The sequence below is a fragment of the Pseudonaja textilis genome, chromosome 1 (genome assembly GCF_049901715.1).
Source record: "Pseudonaja textilis isolate UNSWEBS1 chromosome 1, rPseTex1.2, whole genome shotgun sequence".
In the NCBI taxonomy this organism is placed as follows: domain Eukaryota; kingdom Metazoa; phylum Chordata; class Lepidosauria; order Squamata; family Elapidae; genus Pseudonaja; species Pseudonaja textilis.
In genome coordinates, this window is record NC_141990.1 from 183,858,164 (window position 1) to 183,885,778 (window position 27,615).

The 27,615-nt window shown below is 34.0% G+C and overlaps 1 protein-coding gene across 1 annotated transcript in view; it reads left to right on the plus strand.

Annotated features, from left to right (window-relative positions):
- TTN (titin) overlaps positions 1–27,615 on the plus strand; it is a 307,241-nt gene that overhangs the window by 129,708 nt on the left and 149,918 nt on the right. Inside the window, exons 121-165 of the mRNA XM_087917042.1 lie at positions 273–350; positions 816–893; positions 1,098–1,175; positions 1,362–1,445; positions 1,771–1,875; positions 3,447–3,587; positions 5,841–5,906; positions 6,500–6,583; positions 6,854–6,919; positions 7,195–7,275; positions 7,632–7,715; positions 8,911–8,997; positions 9,311–9,385; positions 10,501–10,584; positions 10,738–11,082; positions 12,775–12,858; positions 13,703–13,780; positions 14,014–14,088; positions 14,638–14,694; positions 15,899–15,991; positions 16,826–16,891; positions 17,445–17,510; positions 17,666–17,740; positions 17,939–18,013; positions 18,247–18,321; positions 18,520–18,594; positions 18,827–18,901; positions 19,094–19,168; positions 19,331–19,405; positions 19,572–19,649; positions 20,054–20,128; positions 20,518–20,592; positions 20,771–20,845; positions 21,039–21,104; positions 21,518–21,595; positions 21,980–22,048; positions 23,030–23,104; positions 23,283–23,357; positions 23,543–23,608; positions 23,783–23,857; positions 24,217–24,279; positions 24,950–25,015; positions 25,865–26,182; positions 26,870–26,950; positions 27,155–27,238. Coding sequence (XP_087773168.1) covers positions 273–350; positions 816–893; positions 1,098–1,175; positions 1,362–1,445; positions 1,771–1,875; positions 3,447–3,587; positions 5,841–5,906; positions 6,500–6,583; positions 6,854–6,919; positions 7,195–7,275; positions 7,632–7,715; positions 8,911–8,997; positions 9,311–9,385; positions 10,501–10,584; positions 10,738–11,082; positions 12,775–12,858; positions 13,703–13,780; positions 14,014–14,088; positions 14,638–14,694; positions 15,899–15,991; positions 16,826–16,891; positions 17,445–17,510; positions 17,666–17,740; positions 17,939–18,013; positions 18,247–18,321; positions 18,520–18,594; positions 18,827–18,901; positions 19,094–19,168; positions 19,331–19,405; positions 19,572–19,649; positions 20,054–20,128; positions 20,518–20,592; positions 20,771–20,845; positions 21,039–21,104; positions 21,518–21,595; positions 21,980–22,048; positions 23,030–23,104; positions 23,283–23,357; positions 23,543–23,608; positions 23,783–23,857; positions 24,217–24,279; positions 24,950–25,015; positions 25,865–26,182; positions 26,870–26,950; positions 27,155–27,238 — 3,999 coding nt within the window. The remainder of the gene's footprint in view (positions 1–272; positions 351–815; positions 894–1,097; positions 1,176–1,361; positions 1,446–1,770; positions 1,876–3,446; positions 3,588–5,840; positions 5,907–6,499; positions 6,584–6,853; positions 6,920–7,194; positions 7,276–7,631; positions 7,716–8,910; positions 8,998–9,310; positions 9,386–10,500; positions 10,585–10,737; positions 11,083–12,774; positions 12,859–13,702; positions 13,781–14,013; positions 14,089–14,637; positions 14,695–15,898; positions 15,992–16,825; positions 16,892–17,444; positions 17,511–17,665; positions 17,741–17,938; positions 18,014–18,246; positions 18,322–18,519; positions 18,595–18,826; positions 18,902–19,093; positions 19,169–19,330; positions 19,406–19,571; positions 19,650–20,053; positions 20,129–20,517; positions 20,593–20,770; positions 20,846–21,038; positions 21,105–21,517; positions 21,596–21,979; positions 22,049–23,029; positions 23,105–23,282; positions 23,358–23,542; positions 23,609–23,782; positions 23,858–24,216; positions 24,280–24,949; positions 25,016–25,864; positions 26,183–26,869; positions 26,951–27,154; positions 27,239–27,615) is intronic.

Consider the following 27,615-nt stretch of genomic DNA (forward strand, 5'->3'; position numbering starts at 1 on the left):
TTTCTGTGTTTCTTTGTTGGTGCTGGTATGAACATTTTTTTGCTTATTGATTAACATCAGGAATCTTAAGCTGAGGACCATCTGAATGTTGGGCTGGACTGGGAGCATCGCTTTCTGAATTGCCAGATTTTATTACACTTTAATATGTAAATTGAGAGGGCTATAAATTTCACTGTGAAGCAGTATATAAGTCTATTGGTAAATGACTGTCCATTGAAGACTGTTGATACATAGCCATGGATTTCTCACTTTGACTTTTAATATCTTTGAAGTGCCTGAAGTGCCAAAGCCAGTACCAGAGGAAAAAGTGCCTGTTCCAGTTCCTAAAAAAGTGGAACCACCTGCTAAAGGTATGTAACATAATTTTTAAAAAGATATATTGGTATATTTTATTGGTTCAGACATTTATCTTATGGCACATATTCAGAACTGATCTGTGATCCCTCAACTGATAGTGCTACTGTGTTACAAGTATACTTGTTTTTTGTACTGTATCATCCAAGCAATATTGTCTTTGTTAGTTAGTTGTCTTCATAAACAATTATTATTTTTTACTTAGACACCAGAAGCTGGAACTACTACCAGTAGGTGAACTAAATATGTCAGAAGGCACTCGTGATATATCCAAATACTATTATAGATATCAGAGATGGGATGAACTACTTATTAACCTCTTATAGAGAAGGCATAGTAAATGAGGTTTCTCCATTTGGCTGTGATTTAATTAAGAATCCATTCACATTATTATACTTGGCAAGCTCACAACTTTTTAAAAAATTATATTAAATGTTGGTGTTTTAAAATCTGTTTTAAAGTGCCAGAGGTACCTAAGAAAATTGTTCCGGAAGAAAAAGTTGCTGTTCCAAAGAAAAAAGAGGTTCCTCCTGCTAAAGGTAAAATAATATGCCTGTATTAAAAAGAGGCAATTTCTTTTAATGATCTCTTAAGGTATTTTTACCTTAACGTATGGGTGTTCAGTCACATCACAGTTCACTTGAGTCCAATGTTCAGGTTTGTTTATAATTGTACAAGGTTAGGGTTTATCATAATTATGTTTTGAAGATTCTACATATTCTTCTATGTGTTTCTTTTAATAGTACCTGAGGAGCCCAAGAAAGCAGTTCCTGAGGAAAAAGTACCTCAACTCCGTAAAAAAGAAGTCCCTCCAGCAAAAGGTATAGTACCTTCCTTTGGGTGCAAATAAAATTTAAAAAGAAGAAAAAACATCTGGGGTTTACCTCATTGTTCAATTGTTATTCTCTGTCTTCTTGACTGTAATTTTCTATTTGATATGCATTAATTGATATGCACTTCTGTTACCATTGGAAATTCTAAAATGAGACTCAATCATCTCTTTAAAGTGCCCAAGGTGCCAAAGGAAGTAATTGTTGAGGAAAAAGTAACCGTTGCAGTGCCTAAAAGAGTTGAACCCTCTCCACCTAAAGGTATATCTTGGGATATTGTTGGAATAACCTGATCATATCAAAGAGTATCTTTTCTTACTGTGTGTGTTCCATGTCTTGCACTTTGTATCATGCATATTGCTAGTAACTATGTTGTTGCGTAGATAATGGGAGGTGAGGAGGTGGGCTTTATTTGTATTCATTTTGTATTGCTGCTTAGCTTTTATTTGTACATTTCATATTCAAAAGTACTGTTCAGTTCTCTTCTCACTTTAAACTCTTAAATAAATAGTGAAAATAGTTGCGCTCATCTGCCAGGAGTGTATGTATTCTAGTTAAATCTGTGCACATTTAATGTCTTTTAAAGTGCCTGGGATGCCTAAGAGGGCTGTTGTAGAAGAGAAAATGTTTGTTTCTGAAGAAACAGTATCTGTTACCATTTCTAAAAGAATGGAAGCTCCTTTACCTAAAGGTATCTTTACAAATAATTGGAACTATGACCTTTTTTCTTCACTTTTTTGGACACTTTCATAACTAAATAACTGCCTGCTTGCTCTGGTTTTCTCTGCTTCTTTTAACCTAAATAGTTTGTTTCTGTTTTGGATTTGTGTATCATTGGAACACCCTTGTATGTGATCAAGGTCCTTGGAGAAAGTAACATTTTTTCCAGTTTTGTTCCATGACTTTATCTGAACATAATCCACCCCATCCCCATTAAAATGTTCTGACACATTTATGCATTTTTGTGTGAATATGTGTGTGCTCTATATGTGTATTCTGTGTGCTTTTGGGGTGGAGGGGGAGGTCTGAGAGACCATGAGCAGAAAGTGAACATCCAAAACTGTTGTTCTCGGAGTGCTTATGTAAACACTAATATAAAATTTATGTGGCTCTACAAAGGTATGCAAATGATTCTCCATAATCTTTCTCAAGTGTTTAAGAAGATGAAGAAGCTTATCTGGGTATGGAGTAGTTTTTTAAAAAAAACTTTTTTATTATGTTTACGAGACTAGAAAATTTCTACTAATGAAAGATGATAGATGAATCTATCTTTTATTATCTTTTATTATCACTCTATTTTTTGACTATTTTATTATCTATTTTATTTATCTATTTTTATCACCAATGTATCATTCTATCATAAAGCTATATGATAAGACAGATAGGCAAATTCCTTGTGTATACAATCACACTTAGCCAATAAAGAATTCCATTCCATTCCATTCCATTCTATTCCTTTTTATAGAAAGAAGATAGATAGACAATAGATGATAGATAGATAGATAGATAGATAGATAGATAGATAGATAGATAGATAGATAGATAGATAGATAGATAGATAGAATGAATGAATGAATGAATGAATTGTGGAATCTCTTAGTACTGTCATCATATGATATTTGTTCCCTGAAAAAGGCAAGATTGGAGTTTTTGTTTATGGCTAATCACCCTTAATCAAAATGATTATTAGGATATTGGATATTTGGTTTATAGCTATGAGCTATAGCTTCGATTGTTTATTTGTACCATATGACTATCATTAAGTGTTGTACCTTGTGATTCTTGATGAATGTATCTTTTCTTTTTAAGTACACTGAGAGCATATGCACCAAGATAAATTCCTTGTGTGTCTAATCACACTTGGCCAATAAAGAATTCATTCATTCATTCATTCATTCATTCATTCATTCATTCATGAGCCATAAGCAAAAAATCCAATCCCACTTTTTTCAGAGAATAATTATCAAATGATGACATTACTATGAGATTCTATAATTAGGGGAGAGGTCATAGAAGGGCAAATAAATCTCTAAAAATATTTAAATTTTCCCAAACCGAGTCAAGGCACTGAGATTAAATTTGACATTCATTTAATTGTATTTAGAAAAATGATTTTCATTCAAACGTGGATTTGCAGATTTCTCTCTACTCAGTCCAATTTATGTTCTTTTGAAAATTAATACATTTCCCTAACAAGAGTGGAAATATAATGCAGTATCCTATTCCATAATAATATTAAACTCATCATTTAAAACTCCACAGTGGAGAAATGGGAAGAAGAAGTGGAGGAAGAAGAAGTCGAAGAAGTGGAAGAAGTGGAAGAAGTAGAAGAACTCCCCATTTCTTATGACAGGGAAGAAGAAGTCTCTTATGAGGAAGAGGAGGAAATTTCAGAAGTAACAGGTAGTGTACTATTCAAAAAGCAAAATAATTATCATATTTCCAGCAGTAGCATAACTGCCATTACCACATTAGTGCCATCTTGAAATTAAATCCATCCACAAATCAAATCAATCAAATCCACTAATTATTATATGTTTTGTGTCACTCAAGTGAATAGTTTGATTATAAACAGAAGTTTAAAACAATGTGTTTAAGAATATCTGCATCTTCTTCCTTATTTTGATCTGGATGGATATTTTATATCAGGAGCACACCAGTTTCTAAATCATTCTTAAAGTCTGTTTAAAAGACATTGTTTTCTTGAATCTTGCTTTCCCATCTGAATGCATACATATGTAAAGCAATGCATTTGTAGAGAACCCTTGATGCTTCAAATCCTACATACATGTCTGATTCCAAATGGTGTAGCTGTTACCTACAGTACATCTCTACATAATAAGACTTCCTTCCTTTATGTAGTCATTTTGTTTCACTATAGATACAGACAACAGGAGATGGTAATAGTGCCCTGCACCACTTGTATGCTAGACCATAGCAACATTTCATCTGAAAGGGCCTTTATTATTCTTAAATAAATGTCATATGAAAATACAGTATAATAAATGTTTTCCTTTAGTACCCTAAGAACAAAGAACAGGAAAATCTTCACAAATACAGTTCATCTTGTGGCTATACAGGGTCCAGTAACAGAATGCAGGAAAAAAGGCACCCTTAAAAATTAATCTTGCATATCTTAAGAATAGGTTGAGCTGCAATCCTGTATATAATTATTTGGGAATAAGTCATATTGAACTCAATGTAGTTGATTTCTCCATATATATAGCATTACCAAAATATTAACGTAGAACACATTTCCAACTTCTCTCCTTTCTAGAAAAAGGAGACTTCCATTCCTTTGTTCCATTTCCCCTCCTTTGGTTTGTCTCCTGGCTATTCATGTTTTTATCTTGAGGGTATAACATACATTCAGGTGGTTTCTCCAAATCTGAGGTTCCACCATTCCTTATTTATGCTGCATGTTCATACCCTTTTTAACCCAATTGTAACAGCAAGGGTGTGTTTCTTACTCTTTTCACCACATTCATTTATTTCAGAGAGGCAAAATATATTAAATATGATACAGCATTATCACCATCATTATTATTGATGTTGTTATTGAACATTGCACAGTCAGCCAGATGTTTAGATTTTTGTCCACCCATCAAGTCCTTACCAAAGACCTGGGATAGGCATTATTATTATTATTATTATTATTATTATTATTATTGTTATTATTATTATTATTATTATTATTATTGTTATTATTATTATTATTATTATTTAATCTTCAGTGACATTCACAGCCTTTGGGGCAGACTGGTAGCTCAACAGTTCGAGTCCTAACCAAGGACCTAGGAACTGTTAAGGTAGCATCGGAGGATATAAGCTGTTCAAAGTAGGGTGGTTTTTTGTTGAACTAGGGTATTCAAGTCTGATAAATTTGTTGTTGTTGTTGTTGTTGTTGTTGTTATTGCTGTTGTTTTAGGTTAGTGAATCTTATAAGCAAGAGACTTAATAAAGAATTAACCCATGTGTGCACGTACATGCAATGTAAGACATTCTGAGACACCTTCCTGAATCTTAATCTTGGTTAGCCAATGACTCTAGGATATGGACACTTCATTTGTTTATTTATTTATTTATTCATTCATTCATTCATTCATTTATTTATCAAGCATGTATTAATTAGATAACAGATATAATTAGAACAAGATTATGATTACATGAAATGGGTACGAATAAAAGGGGACAGTAGGATAGGGATGATAGGCACATTGGTGCGCTTATGCATGCCCCTCACAGACCTCTTAGGAATGGGGTGAGGTCAACAGTAGACAGTCTAAGGTTAAAGTTTTGGGGGTTTGGGGAAGAAACCACAGAGTCAGGTAGTACATTCCAGGCATTGATAACTTATTTAACATTTCAGGGTCTGAACTGGCCCAATGTGTGAATATTCCCTCACACAGTATACATAAATGCATGTGACTCATAAATAATTGATCCTTCATTCTGCAAGTTGTAAATATATGTGGCATTAATTTCTTTGAATTGTCAATGCATTATGTCCTACTGGATCATACATTTGCAGACAACATGAAAAAGCATAGCATATAGTCCAGGGAATGAAGCAAATTTGTAACTCTTACTCATTTTTCCTTTTGCTACTTTTCTTATTCCAACTATTTATTCTAAGCAATGTTTTTACATTGACAGAAGAGGCCTACTATGCTGAGGAGGAAGTGCATATTACTGTTCCCGAAGAAGTGCCACCAGTTAAAGGTATCTCATTAACTTCTTAACATATAAAGGTAGCTTAATTTACATGTTTCTTTTTTTGTCTCTGTGTGTTTGTGTGTTCTTTGTTACAGTATAGCCCTTTTAGCAGGGTGATTCTTTTTTGAGTAGCAACTACTTACTTTCAAATTTTAGAAGTAGAATATCTTTGGCAATTTTGACTTAGAACCAGCATTCCCCCCTATTTGTAGTCTAAACAGAGTTTTACTCAACTAACACCTCAGGATGAAACAATCTTTTCCATTTGACCCCTTCCTCTGGTAGTATGTCAGTATTGTTTGGAAGAGTTCCTGAACAGATTTAGTGGAAATAGGAATATGCAGAGGAGATAGAAGTCTGTACCAACAGTGGAACTGCTCCACTGGATAAGAAGCTGGCCTTGAACAGAAGGACCTACATCTTATGTAGATGGTAGTAACTGGGACCTGCCCAGCATCTTGTATTAATTTCATATAATACCTTACTTTTTTTTGCTGCTGCCATGGCTTAGTACATTCGTGTATCAATGAATTAATTTGAACTCTTCATGTACATTTTGTGTCAAAGATTTTCTCTCTGTCTTTCCATATAATTTAAAGTGCCAGAGGTCCGGAAGAGACCTGAACCAGCAAAGAAAGAACCAGTTGCTCCTCCCAAGAAAGTGGAAGCCCCTCCAGCAAGAGGTATAAATATTTACTGCTTTTTTTTTATTCAGCCAAATGAAATTGTTATTCAGCAAATCTAACATGTATTTTGGGAAGAAAAGGTGGGGAGAGAAAGAAAGATGTTTAAACTTACACTAATTTCTTTTTCATGGATTATGAAAAGTACATGTTCCTAAATAATCTAACCTCACATGTCTTCAATGAAATTTGTGTATTCTTAGTTCTCAGAATATATTGAACTTAAAACTGTATTGTGTTGAAATCAACATTGTAAAATATTTTTTTAAGTGCCCAAGAAAATCCCTCCTGAAGAGAAAGTTCCACCTAAAGTTAAAGAACCTCCACCAAGCAAAGGTAAATAAACCAAACAAGCAAGGAACTCTCATGGATGTGTTCTGTCTACCTCTTGTGGTACATTGTTTTATGAATAGTATCTTCATTGTCACCCTATTCTGGTTCTTCTTTAGTCTTCTCCCTGTAATATTGACAAACTCTCAGCCTCACTTTGTCTAATGCCTTTTGAAATTTTTAAAAATTAATATTGATTGCTAAAGTCGACTATTTCACTTTAAAATATTTATGTATATTTGAAATACATGCAATTGACCAACCTTCGTTATTTTTTAAAGTGACAGAAATCCGCAAGAAAAAAGTGGTTACTGAAGAAAAAATATCTGTCCCTAAAAAGGAAGAAGCTCCACCAAAGAAAGGTACTTCAAGTTCTAAATTCTATAGCATGTATCTATATTGTAATTTTGACTGGCAACTAAAAGATGGCAATACAAGGTTGATAAATTGCTGAGGAGAAATTAATAAATAAAGTGCAAGGAACCTATGGGTTTCATTTTTCAAACGATCACCTCTAGGAGAAAAAACAACAAACTACTTTTAAAACTTAGGGAGCTTTCAAAAGTACTTTGTGATATAACTAATAGATCATCATCAGGAGGACTCATATTTTTAATCATGTTTGTAATTAATAACAATGTATTTTTGTAATTTGATCAAGTCTTATCATATATAAATAATTCAAATCAACTTAAAAAAACTATGTTTTAAATGCTAGTTGTGCCAAAGAAAGTTGTCCCAGAAGAGGAAGTCCGTGTTCCAAAACCTAAGAAAGAGGTAGCACCGCCACCACCACCTAAAGGTATAATACTTGTTTGTAGAAAGTTTTTTTATATGAGTCAGGTAATTTCAGAAGTTGGAAGCTAGCTCCTTCCAAGAAAGATACATTGCAACTTGCCTAAAATTTGCAAAAATGGTTTGCTCTTAACAAACAAAGAATATTAGGTTAATTTGTATATAAATAAATTTCAGTTCTGACTTTTTATTATATATCTGTTTTACTTTTTAATTACTGTAGTTTTAATAAGTATACTAATCAAATTTGTTAATTTGTAAGGGAAAACTATATATTATAGATACTACATTTTAAAGCAGTTGATCCAAGAGTAAAGGGCCATTTATTTGTAGATCTATTTTGTCATTCAAATGAAATAAAAATAATTAAATTATAAGACAAGATATTTCCCACAAAAGGCCCCTATACTAAGGTTTTAGCATTATGGAAGTCATATGACTTAGTATAAGGCAATTGATTAGCTAACATTGGGGTTAATGGTACAAATTAACTTTAATAGTTATTATTAGATGTCAGCTAGTGCTAATCAGCGGAATGAATTGATTTGATAACTAAGGTGGGAACATTGTTTCCAGATACATTGGTTTCCACTGCCACAATTCCTAGCCACAGCAGCTAATAAAAGTTGAAATCAACACATCTGTAGGACAGTAAATTGTAGAAGATTACTGATCTCTTTGTTGCATTTTGGATTTCCTTTTTGTTATTATAGAAATAATAAAGTCTTTTAGCTGTCTTCTTAAGTGTTATTAGCTTGTTTGTTTCTCTTATGTTCTTGCCTTTGTTGAAAAGTATTGTCTGGATCAACATCTTGCAATTATTTGCTATTGATTTAAGTTTTTGCAATGAGTTATTTGTTTTCCTTTTGGTATGCTTTATTATGATTAATAAATACTATTTCTACTACAAAATCAGTATTGTAAAAACACAGGTATGTCTTAAGATAATTTTAAAATCAAATCAATGTTCTGTGTTGTTTAAGTGATGTAGTTTTTAGTATCTGTTTAGTATCTGTTCAGTGTATGTTAAATGCTATGTTGTCTGGCTGATGACATTTTCAGAGAATTGTCAATTGTCTTGTTTAGTAATTTGGTCATTGTCTGGACATTTTTGTCTATTATCCCAGTCCTATAATCAACATCAACAATTTATAGAAAAGAGCATAAATTCATGGCATGGTTTTCTTTCTTTCAACTGCCAGAAGTGCCAGAAGTTCCAAAGCATCTTGTATCAGAAGAAAAAATATCAATGGTTATCCCCAAAAGAAAAGTAGCTCCACCAGAAAAAGGTATATGATCTTCATACAAAGCAAAAACTCATATATATATATATATATATATATATATATATATATATATATATATATATATATATATATATATATATATATATAAAGACATTTCTTATGAATTCTCAAATCAAAAAATAGCTTTCTTCTAAAATCTTATGAGGAGAATGGGCAAGGCCTGTTTCCTTTCTTTCTGTTTAACTTCTAAAAGGAAGTCTCAAATAGTTCCATCCGTCTCACTGGAATTTTTATTGCTTTGAATGATCCTTCTCATGTGGTATTCTAAAGTGAAATACTATGTCTTTAATAACAGCCATAGAAGAGCGCTGGGGTTATGCAGAGGAAGTCTCTGTTTCTCTTCATACAGAGGAGGAAGTTTCATATGCAGGTATGATGTCAATGAGGAAAAGCATAGGGACCAGAAACTCAGTATCTGAATGATAACTTGTTGCTGCCATTTGATATCTGTTAAGAAGATGAATATTTATCATTTATTTGTAAAAATATTATCTCTCTGAGAGAACAAAGCTTTCCGGTCTGTTGTTACTTCCAATAGAAATCTTACAGATATATAATTGTGGTGTGAAATTTACCACATAACATTTTAATAAAAAAATAATAAATGAATAATAAAATGAATCACTGAGAGTTCTGATTCTTAATACTACGGAAGGTTTATGGCCTAAAGAATAAGTAATTGTACTTGATGGTTTGATTTTTTTTCTTTGAATAAACAGAAGAGGTTAACAATCTAAGAAGACAAATTTTGCACTTTTCAATTTTTGTACTTGAATAACTGCTTGAGTTGTTCTATTTCCTATACTGAAAGCTTTGTCTAAGTAAAATGGCTTGGAATAAGAAAAAATATTATGGAAGCAGCATTTAGGAAGCTTATAGAAAAGGCCAACAGAAACTCAGCAGTTTCACCACAGATTTAACCTACAGGCAGTACTTGCTTTGGCAAGGTGGACAGTATAGAAATAATAAATAAGGATAGATAGATAGATAGATAGATAGATAGATAGATAGATAGATAGATAGATAGATAGATAAAATGTCTTCTGAGTGGGCTGGTTATTTTAAAATAATCTTATCTTCGATATTCTCTGGAAAAATTGTGTAGAGAAAACCATCTCTACCCATTATCAAAACAAATATATGACTTATCTTCAGTGCTATTTATTGACAATACAGTGCAAATCAGAAGTAGAAAAATATCTACAAGACTGGCTGTAACTAGCAAAAATTCTTGATGAAATTTGAAAAATGCATACTTTTTTTAAAAAATGCATTAACAAATCAAACATTTAAAAAATTAATACCTCCTTTTAATTCAGGAGCAAGCACTGTTCAAGAATTAATGCAAATAAAAGAGATGCAATTACAGTCAAATATCTTCTTCAATCAAATATGTGTATATTTTGTCTGGCCAATATATCTTTGTGTCTTGCAATTCTTAAAGCCTTTTCAGTTCTTATATGTTAATGTACTATATCTTTAAAGTTCCTGAAGAGCCTGAGAGAGCTATCAGAAAAGAAAAAATGCCTATATCAATTACTGCAAAAATGAAGAAACCTCCTGCTAAAGGTATATTTAAGATATAAATATGTGTTTTGAGTCTGTTATGTATTGTTATATGTTATTCTTGCACTAATGATTATTTGAGTATTCTTTTGATGAATGCTTACTTTGTTGATTGTGTGTGTAATTAAAACTCTCAAAAATTCATATTTTTTAAAGTTCCTGAAGTTCGCAAGACTGTTATTAAAAAAGAAGTGGTCCATGTGAAAGTTCCTCAATATGAAGAAGAGGCTCCTAAGTATGAAGAAGAGGAAGAAGTTCCCCAATATGTAGAGGAAGAAATCCCACAATATGAAGAAGAGGAACGATATGAGGAGGAAGTGTCGCGATACGAGGAAGAAGTCTCACAATATGAGGAGGAAGTCTCACAATATGAGGAGGAAGTCTCACAATATGAAGAAGAAGTAACTCATGAGGAAGAAGAGGTAGTAGTGGTACCTCATTATGAAGAAGTTCCTGAGTATGAAGAAGAGGAAGAAATTCCTCTACCTCCTCCACATAAAGGTAAAAACCAGCTTTTAAAAGCAATGGCAATGTATATTTTACAAATTTACTCTTGCTTCAGATTTTTTTATTTATTCAGATTTGTTTTGGTCTGTCATTCATCTTCCTAACTGAAGTTTGAAATTCATGTGTCGTTTCAGGTTATAAACTGCAAATAGGAAAGTTTGAACTAGGGAACATTCCAAAAATATTTCACCTATTTAAACTTTAAATGCTTATCATTTAAATCTTATTTGTCCAAAATTATTCTACTTACATCCAAACTTCTCCTCGTTGGAAACAATGCCTATTAAACAAGTCTTCTCTGTCTAAAAGTCTTGAAATATATTAGTGCAATTTTATATTTATCTGCCCAAGAAACAGAGATGAACACCATGTCCATTGGACACAACTGACAGAAAAACTTTTACCTTTAGTTCTTACGGTAGTCCCAGTGAATTCAGTGATTCTCCCAAAATAGAGGGTGGTAGTCAGATCCTTAACATAAAGCCTGAAGACACTTTTGACCCTGTCCAAGCATCATGCTTCATTTGAGTGTAATTTTAAATGTATTTTGAAGTAGTTTTTTGTTTACTGGGAAGATAGCATTCTACAAGGTACCTGGGCATCTTATTTATTTCAAAGAATATTTCTGTATATCCTAGAATGTAGCAGAAAGGGCTTTGAATCCACCATTCTGGAAAGGGTGAAAAAAGCAATTTAGAAGTAAACTGAGATGATAGATTCCAAGGAGAATGATAGAAATGGGGAAACTACGCGTATATATTCTGCTGATCAGAGTCATTCAGATGTCAGTTAGTGGAGTTGTATGGAATCATTCAGTCCCCAAAAGCTCTTCAGAAGGTTGCGGGCTCTACTTTATTTATTTATTTATTTATTCATTCATTCATTCATTCATTTATTTTGTCAAATGCTTACAATATGATAGAAATAAGAATAAACATAAGTTTAAATACAAGAAATAGGAACTAATAATTGGGGACAATAGGACAGGGACCGTAGGCACTATTGTGCGCTTATTCACGCTCTGCTGAACAATGTGACACGGAGTGTAACCAGAGGTGGTATTCGACCAGTTCAGACCAGTCCTGGCATACTGGTAACAGAAATTTTGAGTAGTTTGGGGAACCAGCAAATACCACCTCTGGGTGGCCCCACCCACCCACCCCCGCCGTTTCCTATATTCCCTTGTTTTTTAGCTCATCTGAATCGCGCAGCAGAGCGGATTGCTGTGCCTCAGCTGAGCTAAAAAACAGCTCACCTCACCAACGCTGACACAGAGGGCAGTTTTTAACACATATCAGGCGCATGCAAAGCACAAATGCATGTGCAAAGACGCATTTCTCATAGAACTGGTAGGAAAAACTTTGGAATCCCTCCACTGAGTGTAACAAGATAATATATCAAAGAAGAGATAAGGAACTTCTCTGACCTAATATATGGCTTCACCAATGTTTGCACTATGTTACCAGGGGCATTACAGAAGGAAAACAAAAAAGTTAAGATAATAATCATAGCGTGATCGAAGCCCAGCCTCTCCCTCATTTTTAAATGCATGGTATCTGTGACACATAAAAAGGAGTGAAGCTTTGATTGTACAACCATAGTTAACATCTTGACTTTTGTACCCCACTGTGGATGCCCATGTCTTCCTCTGAGTCTAAACTTTTAAACATAATTATATCTTTAAAGTGCCTGAAGTCCCCAAGAAACCCGTGCCTGAGAAAAAGAAACCCGTGCCTGTTCCCAAGAAAAAGGAAGCTCCTCCAGAGAAAGGTATATCATATTTTCCTCATCTTCATTTTCCTTTTTAAGAGATGTAAAGACATTGGCTAAGTGGATGGAAAATTATTGATTGTAGATCTATTTTTTTTGTAGTAGCGTCCAATGTAGTTGTGTCCTTTTCTCTATTTTTTATTTATGTATTCATCTTTCACCTTTATTATCAGCAGTCCTCGACTTAACGACCGCAATTGAGCCCAAAATTTCTGTGATTAAGTGAGACATTTGTTACATGAGTTTTGCCCCATTTGAAGACCTTTCTTGCCACAGTTGTTAAATGAATCACTTCAGTTGATAAGTTAGTAACCTGATTGTTAAGTGAATCTGGCTTCCCCATTGACTTTGCTTGTGAGAAGGTTGCAAAAGGGGATCACATGACCTCAGGACACAGCAACGGTCATAAGTATAAATCAGTTGCCAAGCATCTGAACTTTGATCACATGATCATGGGAATGCCAGAAAGATTGTAACTGTGAAAACAGTCATATGTCACTTTTTTCAATGCTGTTGTAACTTTGAACGGTCACTAAATGAACTGTTGTAAGTCGAGAACTACTCATATTTTGATAAATAACTCAAGGTGGCAAACGAACCTAATACTACTTTCCTCCTCCTGTTTCCCCCCCAAAAAACAAACCTGTGAGGTGGGTTGGGCTAAGAGAGAGAGGACTGGCCCAAAGTCAGCCAGCTGGTTTTCATGCCTCAAGAGGGACTAGAACTCCCATCTCCTCGCTTCTAGATCAGTACTTTAACCACTAGACCAAACTCGCCTTGCTTGTGTTGTTTAATGTGCCATAACATTATTGATCCTCAATCATCTCAAATCTTATCTCTAAAGTACCTGAAGTACCAAAGAAACCTGTCCCTGAAGAAAAGGTTCCTGTGCCCAAAAGGAAAGAAGCTCCACCAGCTAAAGGTACATTACTTTGGGATTTAACACATACAAATTCATGTAACAATCCTTGTGTCCTTTTGTGCATGTGTGCGTGCGTGTGTGCTTTTAAACACAGTGTGCTGAGAAAACTTGTCCCTGGTCTTTTCAAGTGGCCTTTATGTCTGTATTTTGGTGTGTTTGGGGCTATTCTTCTCTGATTTGTGCCAAAATGAAACCGCACACTCAAAAGTATTTCTGTATTGTTTCAATCAAAGTGCCCAAGAAACCGGTACCTGAAGAGGAAGTGCGTGTTCCTGTCCCTAAACGAGTAGAAGCACCTCCTGATAAAGGTACATCATCTTGTGAGGCAGGCAGTTCTATAGTTTATTCACTTGGCCTATATTAAGCAAATGGCATTCAAGACAAAACAAGCAGTTGATCATTTCTGTCAGTCCTGTTTTGTAAAAACACCTCTTGGGTTCATCTGCTGCAGTTCTACCGTTCCAGTTTTGATTCTTTCACTTTTCCACTTTGCTTCGCTTTTATGTTATTCTTCGCTCTTGTGTTATTTTATTCTTTGAATAAAATCGATTTGCCAATTAACTTGTGCAATCTGTGAGGAAAAAGGTGGAGAACTACCTCCACCTAAGGTACATCAGAGAGTGCTTTTAAATTATACATGGATATTCAACTGTTTTCCCCCATGGAACTTGCAAATCTGGGTCAAATATGACTTTGAATTATGAATATATGAATTATGATACCCAGGAAGAACAAGTGGATTTGTAATTATGATTCTCTAAGCTACAGTAGGGTTTGCCTTTTGCTCTTCTACCTCCTTCTCTTCTTTTTCTTTGTGATATGTTTTCAAACATCAAATTTCTTAATATCTTTTAAAGTGCCTGAGATCCTCGAGGAAGAAGAAATTGAAGCTGAGGTGCCTCTACCAGCTAAAGGTATACCAACTTGTTCTCTAAAGAAGGGCTTGTTCATCTTGAATGTTATTGTTGCATGTTCTTTGCGTGTGTCATTTTATGGTCTTTGTGTTGATGACAATTCATTTACAAACCATTTCTTAAAAATTAAGAACAAACACATCTTGAAGAAGACATGCCAACAAAATGTATATCAACCTCATTCACCTTATCAAAAAAGAATTGAATACCACCAGAATAAATACCAGTCTTTATTTTATTTTATTTTGCTACAAATATACTCTTCTGTTGGAAAGACACCAGTATTTTTCAATGTACGCTCCAAATAAATTATGTTACCTGATGTTATGCATCTTTACTTAGTCATAAATCCCACTGAGTTCAATGGAATGGATTTCTAAATATTCTGGCAAAAGCTGCAGACTTCAATTCAATCTTGGAAATTGATTTTTAAAACACCAGCATGAAAATATTTTTTTTATAATACAGAACAACATGAGAGAGATAAGCATTTTAAAAAAGAATTTAATAGAAATTGTATGTTAAAATATGTATATATTTAGGACAGTGTTTCTTAAAGTTTGATCCTGGGACCCCTGGGGTTTCCCCAATACTCTCTCATGGCTTACCAAAATCAAAATATTTGCCAGCCTATGTTGCAAAGTACTGTAATATTAAAACCCCATCAAACAATTGTGAGAAACGGTAGTGGAAGTGAATGTATCTGTTTTAATTTTTAATATGGCAAATATTGATAAATGTAACTCATAGAAACAAAGGCTTTTTTCAGATCCTCCATATCTTTTAAAAGTGGGAAGGGGTCCTTAGAGGAAAAGAAAAGTTTAAAAATCACTGGCTTAGGACACATGCAAGCCCCAAATGATAGAGAATTGCAAATCAAAATGAGCCTATTTTGAGAGAGTTTTTTTTTAATGCTGTATATATATATATATGGCATCTAGTCATGTTTTAAGGAACATTTTGGATTTATTTCCAAATAAAGATGCCAAGTCACAATAGGCTTTTTTTTAAAAAAAAATATTTAGCTTAAGCATCAGCTTTTCAAGCAACCTGAGTAGAATCTGGCAGAAAGCTGGTTCTAATGGTTCTTCTTGCATGTTCCTGGCCTACACTGCATTAAAACAGTGATTGTGCCTTTCTGTGTTTTTTCACTGCATCTGTTAATGACACATAAATCTAAAACTGAACAAAATATGTTTTGAAGTGCCAGAGGTACCTAAGAAAGTTGTACCAGCAAAGAAGATTCCTGAACCTGTTCCCAAAAAAGTGGAGCCACCACCACCACCTGTTGCAAAAGGTACTTTGACGAATATAGAGAAAGAATTATTATGGCAGCAGCGTGATATATTCTTCTGTTGTGCTAACGATAGGGCTAAACAGACAACTTCACCATTTCTTTCCTACCAAGTATACTAGGATTATATTAGTTGCACTTCTAAATTGTATAGGAAAAACTCTTACATGCTTTCTATCTGCAAATATTTTAACCTGATAGAAGGTCCCCTGAATTATTCAACTTCTAAGTCCTTTTTCTTAACCATTACTGCAAATGCCTCACTTTTTCAACCATACTTTGCTATCTTAGAAAATTCTTGTTGTTATTATCTTCCCAAGGGGGCCTCAAATCAAACTCTCCCAACTATTTTTTTAAGTTCCTGAAATTCTCAAAGCTGTCCCAGAAGAGAAAGTGCCTGTTCCAAAAAAAGTGCCACCTCCACCTGCCATCTCATATTTGAACCTGTGTGAAAATAAATCATCATGGACCGTACTTGTTGTTCATGTTCCCCAATTAAATAAAAAAAACAAAACTCCATCATTTCTTGTGCATCTGGACATGATGAGTTGCAAAGAAACTCTTAAAACAAGAAAACCATCTCTTTTTAAAGTGCCTGAAGAGGAAGTGCCTGTTCCTAAGAAAGTGCCACCTCCAGCAGTTAAAAGTATATCTAACATTTAAAATAGTTATATCAAAAACATTAACACTGACATTACTTGCCATTCTTATTCTTAAGTATTAGACACCAATATCGCTACCATAGTTCAAAGATTTCTGACATCTTATATGTTTGTCCATGATGAGTTGAGCTCAACATCTTTAAGTTAAAAAAAATCTTTCTTTCAATTCCTGAAGTTCCCAAACCAGTCCCAGAAGAGGAAGTGCCTGTTCCCAAAAAAGTGCCAGCTCCACCAGCCAAAGGTATATCTAATATTTATAACAGTAAGAAAGAACATCAAGATTGATATTCATCTATGTTCTTAAGTACAGGTAGTCCTTGATTTACAACAGTTCATTTAGTGACTGTTCATAGTTACAATGGCAGTGAAAAAAGTGACGTGGACGTTTTTCACATTTACGACTGTTGCAGCATCATCCCCATGCTCATGTGATCAAAATTCAGATGCTTGGCAACTGGTTCATCATTATGACCATTGCTGTGTCCCAAGGTCATGCAATCCCCTTTTGCAACCTTCTGACCAGAAAAGTTAATGAAGAATCCAAATTCATTCAATAACCAAGTTGATAATTTAACAACTGCAGGGATTCACTTAACAAATGTGGTCAAAAAAGTCATAAAATGGGGCAAAACTTACTGCACAAATGCATCATAAATTTTGGGCTCAATCGTGGTCGTAGCTCAAGGACTACCTGTATAATGTAGTTCAAATTTTTGTGATATCTTATATGTTTATCAATGGTGAATTAAACTCAAATTTTAAAAGAAAATCCATTTGTCTTTCAATTTCTGAAGTTCCCAAACCTGTCCCAGAAGAGAAAGTCCCTGTTCCCAAAAAAGTGCCAGCTCCACCAGCTAAAGGTATGCCCAATTAAAACAATAATATAAAAAAACATTAACATTAATGTTACTTGTCATCTGTATGAACTCTGGTACTTCAAAGTCTGTGACTTCTTATATGTTTGCACCTGTTGAGGCCAACATCTTTGTAAATATCCTCCATATTGTCTTAAAAGTGCCTGAAGTTCCTAAACCTGTCCTGGAAGAGGAAGTACCTGTTCCCAAAAAAGTGCCACCTCCACCAGCCAAAGGTACATATTATATTTAAAATAGCAATATGAAAAAACATTTACATTGCTACTACTTATCATCCTTAGTCTTAAATGTTAGACACCAATATTGCTAAAGTAATTCAAAGCTTTCTGATATTTTATATCTTTGTGGACTGAGCTGAAAAACTTAAAAGAAAAACCATCTTTCAATTAAAAAAACAACATCTCTTTTCAAAGTGCCTGAAGTTCCCAAACCAGTCCCAGAAGAGAAAGTGCCTGTTCCCAAAAAAGTGCCACCTCCAAAAGCTAAAGGTATGTTTTATATAACAATAATATGAAGAAACTTTAATATTATTTGTCATCCATGTTGTTAGATATGAATTATGGTACTTCAGACTTTTGTGATGTCTTATGTGTTTGTCCATGGTGAGATGAAAATCTTTTTTAAAAAAAAAACTTTGGTACTTCAAAGTCTGTGATTTCTTATATGTTTGCACCTGTTGAGGCCAACATCTTTATAAAAATCCTCCATATTGTCTTAAAAGTGCCTGAAGTTCCTAAACCTGTCCTGGAAGAGGAAGTACCTGTTCCCAAAAAAGTGCCACCTCCACCAGCCAAAGGTACATATTGTATTTAAAATAGCAATACGAAAAAACATTTACATTGCTACTACTTGTCATCCTTAGTCTTAAATGTTAGAGACCAATATTGCTAAAGTAATTCAAAGCTTTCTGATATTTTATATCTTTGTGGACTGAGCCAAAAAACTTAAAAGAAAAACCATCTTTCAATTAAAAAAACAACATCTCTTTTCAAAGTGCCTGAAGTTCCCAAACCAGTCCCAGAAGAGAAAGTGCCTGTTCCCAAAAAAGTGCCACCTCCAAAAGCTAAAGGTATGCTTTATATAACAATAATAAGAAGAAACATTAATATTATTTGTCATCCATGTTGTCAGATATGAATTTTGGTACTTCAAACTTTTGTGATGTCTTATGTGTTTGTCCATGGTGAGATGAAAATCTTTTTTTAAAAAAAACGTTGGTACTTCAAAGTCTGTGATTTCTTATATGTTTGCACCTGTTGAGGCCAACATCTTTATAAAAATCCTCCATATTGTCTTAAAAGTGCCTGAAGTTGCTAAACCTGTCCTGGAAGAGGAAGTACCTGTTCCTAAAAAGGTGCCACCTCCACCAGCCAAAGGTACATGTTGTATTTAAAATAGCAATACGAAAAAACATTTACATTGCTATTACTTGTCATCCTTAGTCTTAAATGTTAGAGAACAATATTGCTAAAGTAATTCAAACCTTTTTGATATTTTATATCTTTGTGGACTGAGCCGAAAAACTTAAAAAAAAAATCTTTCAATTAAAAAATCATCTCTTTTCAAAGTGCCTGAAGTTCCCAAACCAGTCCCAGAAGAAAAAGTGCCTGTTCCCAAAAAAGTGCCACCTCCAAAAGCTAAAGGTATGCTTTATATAACACTAATGTGAAAAAACATTAATATTATTTGTCATTCATGTTGTTAGATATGAATTTTGGTACTTCAAACTTTTGTGATGTCTTATGTGTTTGTCCACGATGAGATGAAAATCTTTTTTTAAAAAAAAATCTTCCTATCTTTGAAAGTGCCTGAAGTTCCCACACCTGTCCCAGAAGAGAGAGTGCCTGTTCCCAAAAAAGTGCCACCTCCAAAAGCTAAAGGTATATCTTATCTAAAGAGTAATATGAAGAAACATTAGCGTTAACATTACTTGACATCCATGTTATTAGACATTAAATTTGGTAGTTCAAAGTTTTGTGATGTCTTATGTGTTTGTGCATGGTGATGCAAATCTTTAAAAAAAATCCTCCCTGCTATCTTTAAAAGTTCCTGAAGTTCCCACACCTGTCCCAGAAGAGGAAGTGCCTATTCCCAAAAAAGTTCCAGCACCATCACCAGCCAAAGGTACTTGTATAATCTGTAACAGTACTAAAAAGTTATAAATGTTGTCATTGCTTGTCACTGATATTCTTATGTATTAGAAACTAGTGTCAGTATTTAAATTTTGTTATATCTTGTTTGTTGTCCAAGTTGAAACCAAAATCTTTAAGAATTCTTATTATCTTTAAAATAAATAAAATCTCAAATGAATTCCAGAAACCAATCTGATTTCTCCTGTAAAGGCAACAGCTCTCTGTGTTAAGTGTACATCTTGTCTTTAAAACCTCTTAAAACAAATAAACGCTGATGGTATTTGTAATTAATCATTGTCAATCAAGTATTAATACCCATTTTAGTTGTTTAAACTTTTATGGAATTTGTTCATATTGAGTACATAATACTTAAAAAAATCCATACTATTTTCAAAGTGCCTAAAGTTCCCAAACCTGTCCCAGAAGAGGAAGTCCTAGTTCCCAAAAAAGTGCCAGCTCCACCAGCCAAAGGTATATCTAATATTTATAACAGCATGAAAAACACTAAAGTTCAGTCATATTCTTAAATATTAGCGTTGGAATATATTTTGTTGGAATATATATTTTATACAACAACTATAGTAGTATTCAGATAGTGGATGGCAGTGTTTACACGTTTGGATCCATAGTATATATTTTATGTCCTTTTGTTCTAAGAAAACTTTCCTGTCTCCTATTATAGTTAAACAGTTAAGCAGTAAAGCACATGGTGACTGTACACTGTTTGATCTATAGTGATATATACATTAATAGAATTTCTAACAATTAGACAACAAAAACTAATAGTTCAATGTTTCATAGTATTTTCTGGTGACTTGAGACCAAAATCATTTTTAAAAATTAAAAACTTTTTTTTAAAGTGCCTGAAGTGCCCAAACCTGTCCCAGAAGAGAAAGTGCCCATTCCCAAAAAGGTGCCAGCTCCTCCTGCTAAAGGTACAGGTGAAATTTGTAACACTGTGAAAACAAAGTTCACAATACATTTCACAATAATTCTTCTCTTGAGGGTTAAATGCCCTGACTAATGCTTCACATTCTTGAGTTGTCTTCTGCGTTTGTCAATAGTGAATTGGTAACAAAATCTTAAAACAAGAAAATCCTATATTTTTTTAAGTGCCTGAAGTTCCCATACCAGTCGTGGAAGAAGAAGTGCCTGTTCCTAAAAAAGTACCAGCTCCACCAGCCAAAGGTACATCTAACCTTTGAAAAAGAACTTTGGAAAGTTGGAAAGAACTTTAATATTGGCATGACTTGTCATTTTTATTCTTGAGCATAAGAAATAAATGCTGGTAGTTCAAAGTTTTGTGATGTCTTGCATGTTTGTCTGTGGTGAATTGAGCTCAAAATCTTACAGACAAAAATCTATCTTTCAGTCCCTGAAGTTCCCAAACCTGTTCCAGAAGAGAAAGTACCTGTTGCTAAAAAAGTGCCAGCTCCACCAGCTAAAGGTACATGTGAAATGTGTACGTCTATGAGAAACATAAATGTTGACAGTATCTGCAATGTTCTTAAATTTTAATTACTAATATCAGCATGTGATGTTTTGTGATGCTTTGTATGTTATCCAAGTTATGAACAAAATCTTTTTTTTAAGTGCTTTATTTAAATTGTCTGCAGTTGCCATCATGTTATGTGTGAGAATGTTTCTTTCCTCTTAGAGGTGTTAGCTGCTGTTGCCAAATATTCATTTAATACTTAAAATATCTTGAAAACAAATGGATGTGGGCAGTACGTATCATTAATATTTTAAGTTTCAAATACCTACACCAGTGCTGCAAGCTTTTAGGTCTTCCATATTTGTTTGTGTTGATTTGAAATAAAAAATATTAATTCTAAAAAAAAAATCATACTGTCTTTCAAGTCCCTGAAGTTCCCAAAGTAGAGGAGGAAGAGGAAATATTTGAAGTTCCCCAAGAAGTGCCATCTCCACCAGCCAAAGGTATATCAATATTTATAACAAAGGACTAATTTTGGCATTCCTTATCATTCAAATGCCTAACGATGAGTCACCAATACCTGTAGTTCAAAGTTTGTGAAGTCTTACATGTTTGTTGTCCCTAGTGAGCTGAGCTCAAAATCTTATAGAACATATATCTCTTTCAAATCCCTTGTTTCCATACCTGTTCCTGAAAAACTGCCAGCTCTATCTGTTGAGTGTTGCATAGAATATTTATAGCAGTTGGGGGAAAATGTTGACGTAAGCTGCCATGCATCTTCTTAAATATTAAATACCAATTTCTGTTGAAAAATATCTAGAAGTTTGTATGCTAGTCCATGCTGACTTGAGATCAAACCTTTAAAAAGGAACCCTCTCTTTTTAAAGTACCTGAAGTTCCCAAGCCTGTCCCAGAAGAAAAAGTAGCAGTTCCCAAAAAAGCTCTACCAGCCAAAGGTACATGTGAAACTTGAAACGGTATGAAAGAAAATACTATGTTGATGTTGCTAGTCATGCATCTTCTTCAGTTAAATGTGAAGCAACAAAATTAATAGCTTACAGTTTTACTGTGTCTTGTATTGTTTATCCATGTTGACTTGAGATCGACATCTTTTTTTAAAAAATCTTCCTATCTTAAAAGTGCCCAAGGTTTCCAGATATGTCCAGGAAGATAAAGTGCCTATTCTCAAAGACATGCCCATTCCATGCTTCATATATTTATGATAGTATGAAAAAAAAGTGAATTACTTGTCATTCATGTTCTTAAACATTGGACAAAAGTCTTGCTAGTTCAAAGTTTTGTGCTATATATCTTGTATGTTTGTCTATAGTGGGTTGAACTCTATATCTTAAAGAAAAAAACACCTATCTTTCAAGTCCCTGAAATTCCCAACCTTCTTCCAGAAGGAGAAGTTCCAGAAGTTCCTCAAATATATACCAGCTCCACCAGTGAAAATTTGTTCCTACTGATTTTTGAAACCATGTTGGTGGCGGCCCGGGGGGGTGGGGGGGATGACATTACTTGTCACTGTTATTCCCTAGTTAAGAGAAGAACAACATCAATAGTTGTGAGAGAATTTGAGAAGGCTGGAACAGAAACAGGAGGAATTTAAACAGAAACCATCCACAAATAATGGAGACTTTCAACCCTAACTCAGTCTGGGTTGTGAAAAGCCTAGAAAGAAGAGTCAGACTCCACTTCATTTCTTTTATTTCATAAAAGAGAATGGGTGGCTATTGTTGCCATTTCCAGGATTCTTTAATTCTTGCATTAAAAGCCTTCGTAATGTCTACATGCTTCTTGCTTCCTTGATCATGCAGTGCAATACTTGGTTTGACAGTTTTTCAATATTTTGTAATGTCTTCTACTGTACATTTCACTTTGATGACTTGAGAACAAAATCTTTTTTAAAAAATCATTAAATCTTTTTTTCCAAGTCCCCGAAGTTCCAAAACCTGTCCCAGAAGAGAAAGTGCCGGTTCCCAAAAAAGTGCCACCTCCACCAGCCAAAGGTACATATGCAATTTGTAACCCTGTGAAAAAAAAGTTGACAATATATATCACTTTTATTCTTCAGTTAAGAGTTAAATACAAAGAACGGAAGTTTCAGAGTTTTGCGTTGTTTTCTATATTTGTCCATGATGGACTAAGAACAAAACCTTGAAATAAGAAAACCATCTCTTTTTAAAGTGCCTGAAGCTCCCAAAGCTGTCCCAGAAGAGAAAGTGCCTGTTCCTAAAAAAGTGCCACCCCCACCAGCCAAAGGTACATCTATCATTTATAACAGTAAGAGGAAAACATTAAGATTAAAATTGCTTGTCATTCATATTGTTTGGTGTTAAGCACCAGGATTAGTAATCTAAAACTGAGCTACGTCTTTATCTGTTTATCAATGGTGGGATGAACTCAACATCTTAAAAGAAAATTTATCTGTCTTTCAATCCCTGAAGTTCCTGAACCTGTCCTGGAAGAGGAAGTGCCAGTTCCTAAAAAAGTGCCAGCTCCACCAGCCAAAGGTACATATAATATATGTAATGGCAGTATGAAAAAAAATGTTGACATTACTTGCAGTCCTTATTCCTAAGTATTAGACACCAATATTGGTAGGTCAAAGTCTTGTGATACCTTATGTGTTTGTCAATGTTGCCTTGAGACCATTTTGTAAAAAGTCCTCTATACTATCTTTAAAGTGCCTGAAGTTCCCAAAGCTGTCGCAGAAGAGAAAGTGCCTGTTCCCAAAAAAGTGCCGCCTCCAGCAGCCAAAGGTATATCTAACATTTAAAATAGTTAGACTGAAATCATTAACACTGACATTACTTGTCATCCTTATTCTTAAGTGGTGGACACCAATATTATCTATTCTTAAGTACACTAGTTCAAAGTTTTTAGGTATCTTATATGTTTGTCCATGTTGAATTGAGCTCAAAATCTTTAAGGGAAAAAAGATCTTTCTTTCAATCATTACTTGTCATCCTTATTCTTAAGTCGTGGATACCAATATTATCTATTCTTAAGTGGACACCAATACACTAGTTCAAAGTTTTTGGGTATCTTATATGCTTGTCCATGTTGAATTGAGCTCAAAATCTTTAAGGGAAAAAAATCTTTCTTTCAATCCCTAAAGTTCCCAAACCTGTCCCAGAAGAAGTGCCTGTTCCCAAAAAGGTGCCAGCTCCACCAGCCAAAGGTATGTCTAATATTTATAATACTAAGAAAGAACGTCAAGATTGGAATTGCTTGTCATCTATATTCTTAACTGTTAAATATTGCTATAGTAGTTCAAAGTTTTCAGGTATTTTATGTTTGTCCATGGTAAGTTAAACTCAAAATCTTTAACAAAAAAAAAAATCTATCTTTCAATTCCTGAAGTTCCCAAACCTGTCCCAGAAGAAGAAGTGCCCATTCCCAAAAAAGTGCCACTTCCAGGAGCCAATGGCATATTCACCATTTTTAAAAGTAGTATAAAAACATTACTTCTCTTCCTTCTTAAGCATTAGGCACCGATATTGGTAACTGAAAGTGTTCTGATGTCTTATGTGTTTGTCCATGTTGACCTGACACTAAAACATGTACAAAAATATCCTTTGTACTATCTTATAAGTGCCTGAAGTTCCCAAAACTGTCCTGGAAGAGAAAGTGCCTGTTCCTAAAGAGGTGCCAGCTTCATCAACCAAAAGTATATCTAATTTTTTGCTATAATAATATGAAAAAGATTAATGTTGACAATACTTGTAATTCTTATTCTTAAAAGCATTAGACATCAATGTTAGTAGGTCTTGTGATGTCTTATGTGTTTGCCCATGATGAGTTAAGCTCAATATCTTTAAGAAAAAATATCTATCTTTCAATTCTTAAAGTTCCCAAACCTGTTCCAGAAGAGAAAGTTCCTGTTCCCAAAAAAGTGCCACCTCCACCAGCCAAAGGTACATATCATATTTTGAAATTCTGCAGAAAAAACTATATTGATTCAAATGCAAGGGGACAGGATCATGTGGTACAAAAGCATGTATGATATGGACTATGTGAAGCTATTTTTTTTTCCAAAATTGCAGAGTTATTGCTCCATTTGTGGGCTCATAATTTAAAATACCTGATATGTCCAAGGAAGTCTTTCTTGAAAAGAATGTGCCCAGTGTTCCATCTAAAAAAAAAAAGTTCAATCCACCTATGAAAGGCATAGTGCTTACCTGGTTAAAATTTTACTCCACAATATTAAATTTGGTATATATACTTTATTGCCTATCACATATATGTCAATAATGTGTATGTCAAATGTTTGCAAACAAAACCCCCATGAACGCATGTTGTATATTTCTTGTTGTTTTCTTATTCTTTCATTGTAAATCAATGACTATGTAATCCTCCAGTCAATTCTAGAATTTACTAGGTGACTTTGGGATTGTCACTATCTCATATGTTCTTGTTGTAAGAATAAAATGAGGACAGGCCTAATCTGAACTCTCGAAGCAGAGTAGAATGTAAAGTTAAATAAAAGTAAATATCAAAATTTCTTTGCTGCTACAAGAAAAGGCATTTGGTATCTAATAAATATAGGCATTTCCTGACAGGTTTGGCAAAAAAATTCATCATCTTTCATAATGCCTTCCAGTTTATTTCTGCTGACTAACAATATCATATGCCGGGGGGTTACATGTTTATTTTAGAATAAGGTATTATAATTATTTGATATCTGTGGGTGCTTTTAGTTTCACTTTGTTTTGAATGTTTTTTATGCGGTCTTCGAAATAATGGCAAGTTAATTGTCTTTAAAGTGCCTGTAATAAGAAAGAAGGTTGTCCATAAGGAAGAGATCACTGTTCCTGCTCCTACTGCTGAGGAATATGTTTATGAAGAATATGAGAAGTATGAAACCTATGAGGAGGCTGAGGAATACTTGCCAGCAGAAGAAGCTGAAGAAGAATATGCAGAAGTGCGAGAAGAACCTGAAGTTGAGTATTATGAAGAAGCTCCAGAAGAACCTGAAACTGAAGAGTATAAGGAAACAGAGGAATATGAGTATTATGAAGAAGTTGAAGAAGTTAAGGAGACAGAAGAATATGAAGAAGTGTATGAGGTTCCACCAGCCATAGGTACATCAATTCTTTTATTTGTTGTTCCTTGACTGTCTTTAAATATCTTCATTCCACTAACCCCCATTTTAAGATAGATAAATTATTATCGTAGTTTTTTTCTGGAACCCTGAATCTTCATGTTTATTAAAGAAACATATTCTTTATATTTCCTTTTCATTAGCATTCTTGATAAAAGTTAGGTCAATTAGTTTAATAGTTTAAGTTTGAGAAATATATGTATTCAATTAATTAAGTTTTCTTACCACTATCACCATTTATTCCTGGCTTTGAGATTCCTGTGCTTTAAGAATTCATGCTAAATATCTGAAGAATGGAAAAATAATAGAAGGGAAAAAATCCAGAATATAAGTTTAAACCCCAAAACTCAAGACCGGAAGACATTTCTACATGTGCTAGAGCAGTGCAACTTTAAAATGTGGGGCCTTCAATGCCTCACATATTAAAATTCCTGAGGTTGAGAAAAACTGTGCCAGAGAGTTGTCCAATTGTCTGCAGCCCCATTCCTCCCTCCCTTCGTTTTAACAAAAAAAATACTTTGTGATTGGAGTGATTGCCAACCATGAATCTTTTTTGTTTCTCCCTAAAATCTGAATGTGAGACACTCAATTTGTTCTTCTTTATTGTCAACTAATCTCTAATTCAATGGCTGAATAAGTATTTAAAAAAGAAATTCATCTTTTAAAGTGCCTGAACTTCAGAAGCCGGTCCCAAAAGAAAAGGTACCAACTGCTGTTCCTAAAAAAGAAGCGGCCCCTCCACCTAAAGGTACTCTTTTTCTTCAGCTATCGTTATGAACTAAATTCTGACTTAAATTGCTGATATTCTACATCTTCTCTCTTGCTTTGTATGCATTGATTATGTGCTCACTAAGTGTGATTTTGTGTTCTGTTCTTTCTTCATTATTAAGTAACATTCTTCTAAGAATCCTATACAAATTAATAACCAAAAATGATATCTGTATCTTTAAAGTGCCTGAAGTGCCCAAGAAAGCTGTTCCAGAGGAGAAGGTGCCTAAGCCTGTTCCAAAAAGAAAAGAGCCTTTACCACCTAAAGGTACATTGAATATTGACAAGAAAGAAGATTAAAATCTTATATTTATTTTCATTTGTTTTGTGTTAATGATATTGCCCTACTTATGTTTCTGTCCGGACATTATTGTCCCAAGCTTTGGGCAAGGGTCGTTGGTGGCCCCTTTGTTGGATGTCAATTGTCGGTGGGAGGATTTGGGGTTCCCTGAATTCACCATTTTTGGTCTTCATCCTTTATATTATCTGATTGTATTGTTTGTTTGTTTAGTTGTACTGTTTTTATATTGTTTTGGCGCATTGTGACAAAGATTCTTTATTGAAATCCTAATTTAAATATGAAGTATCATATCAAACAAAGCAGTGCTAGCAGCCATCATGTGATCAGCAATATACTGAATCATT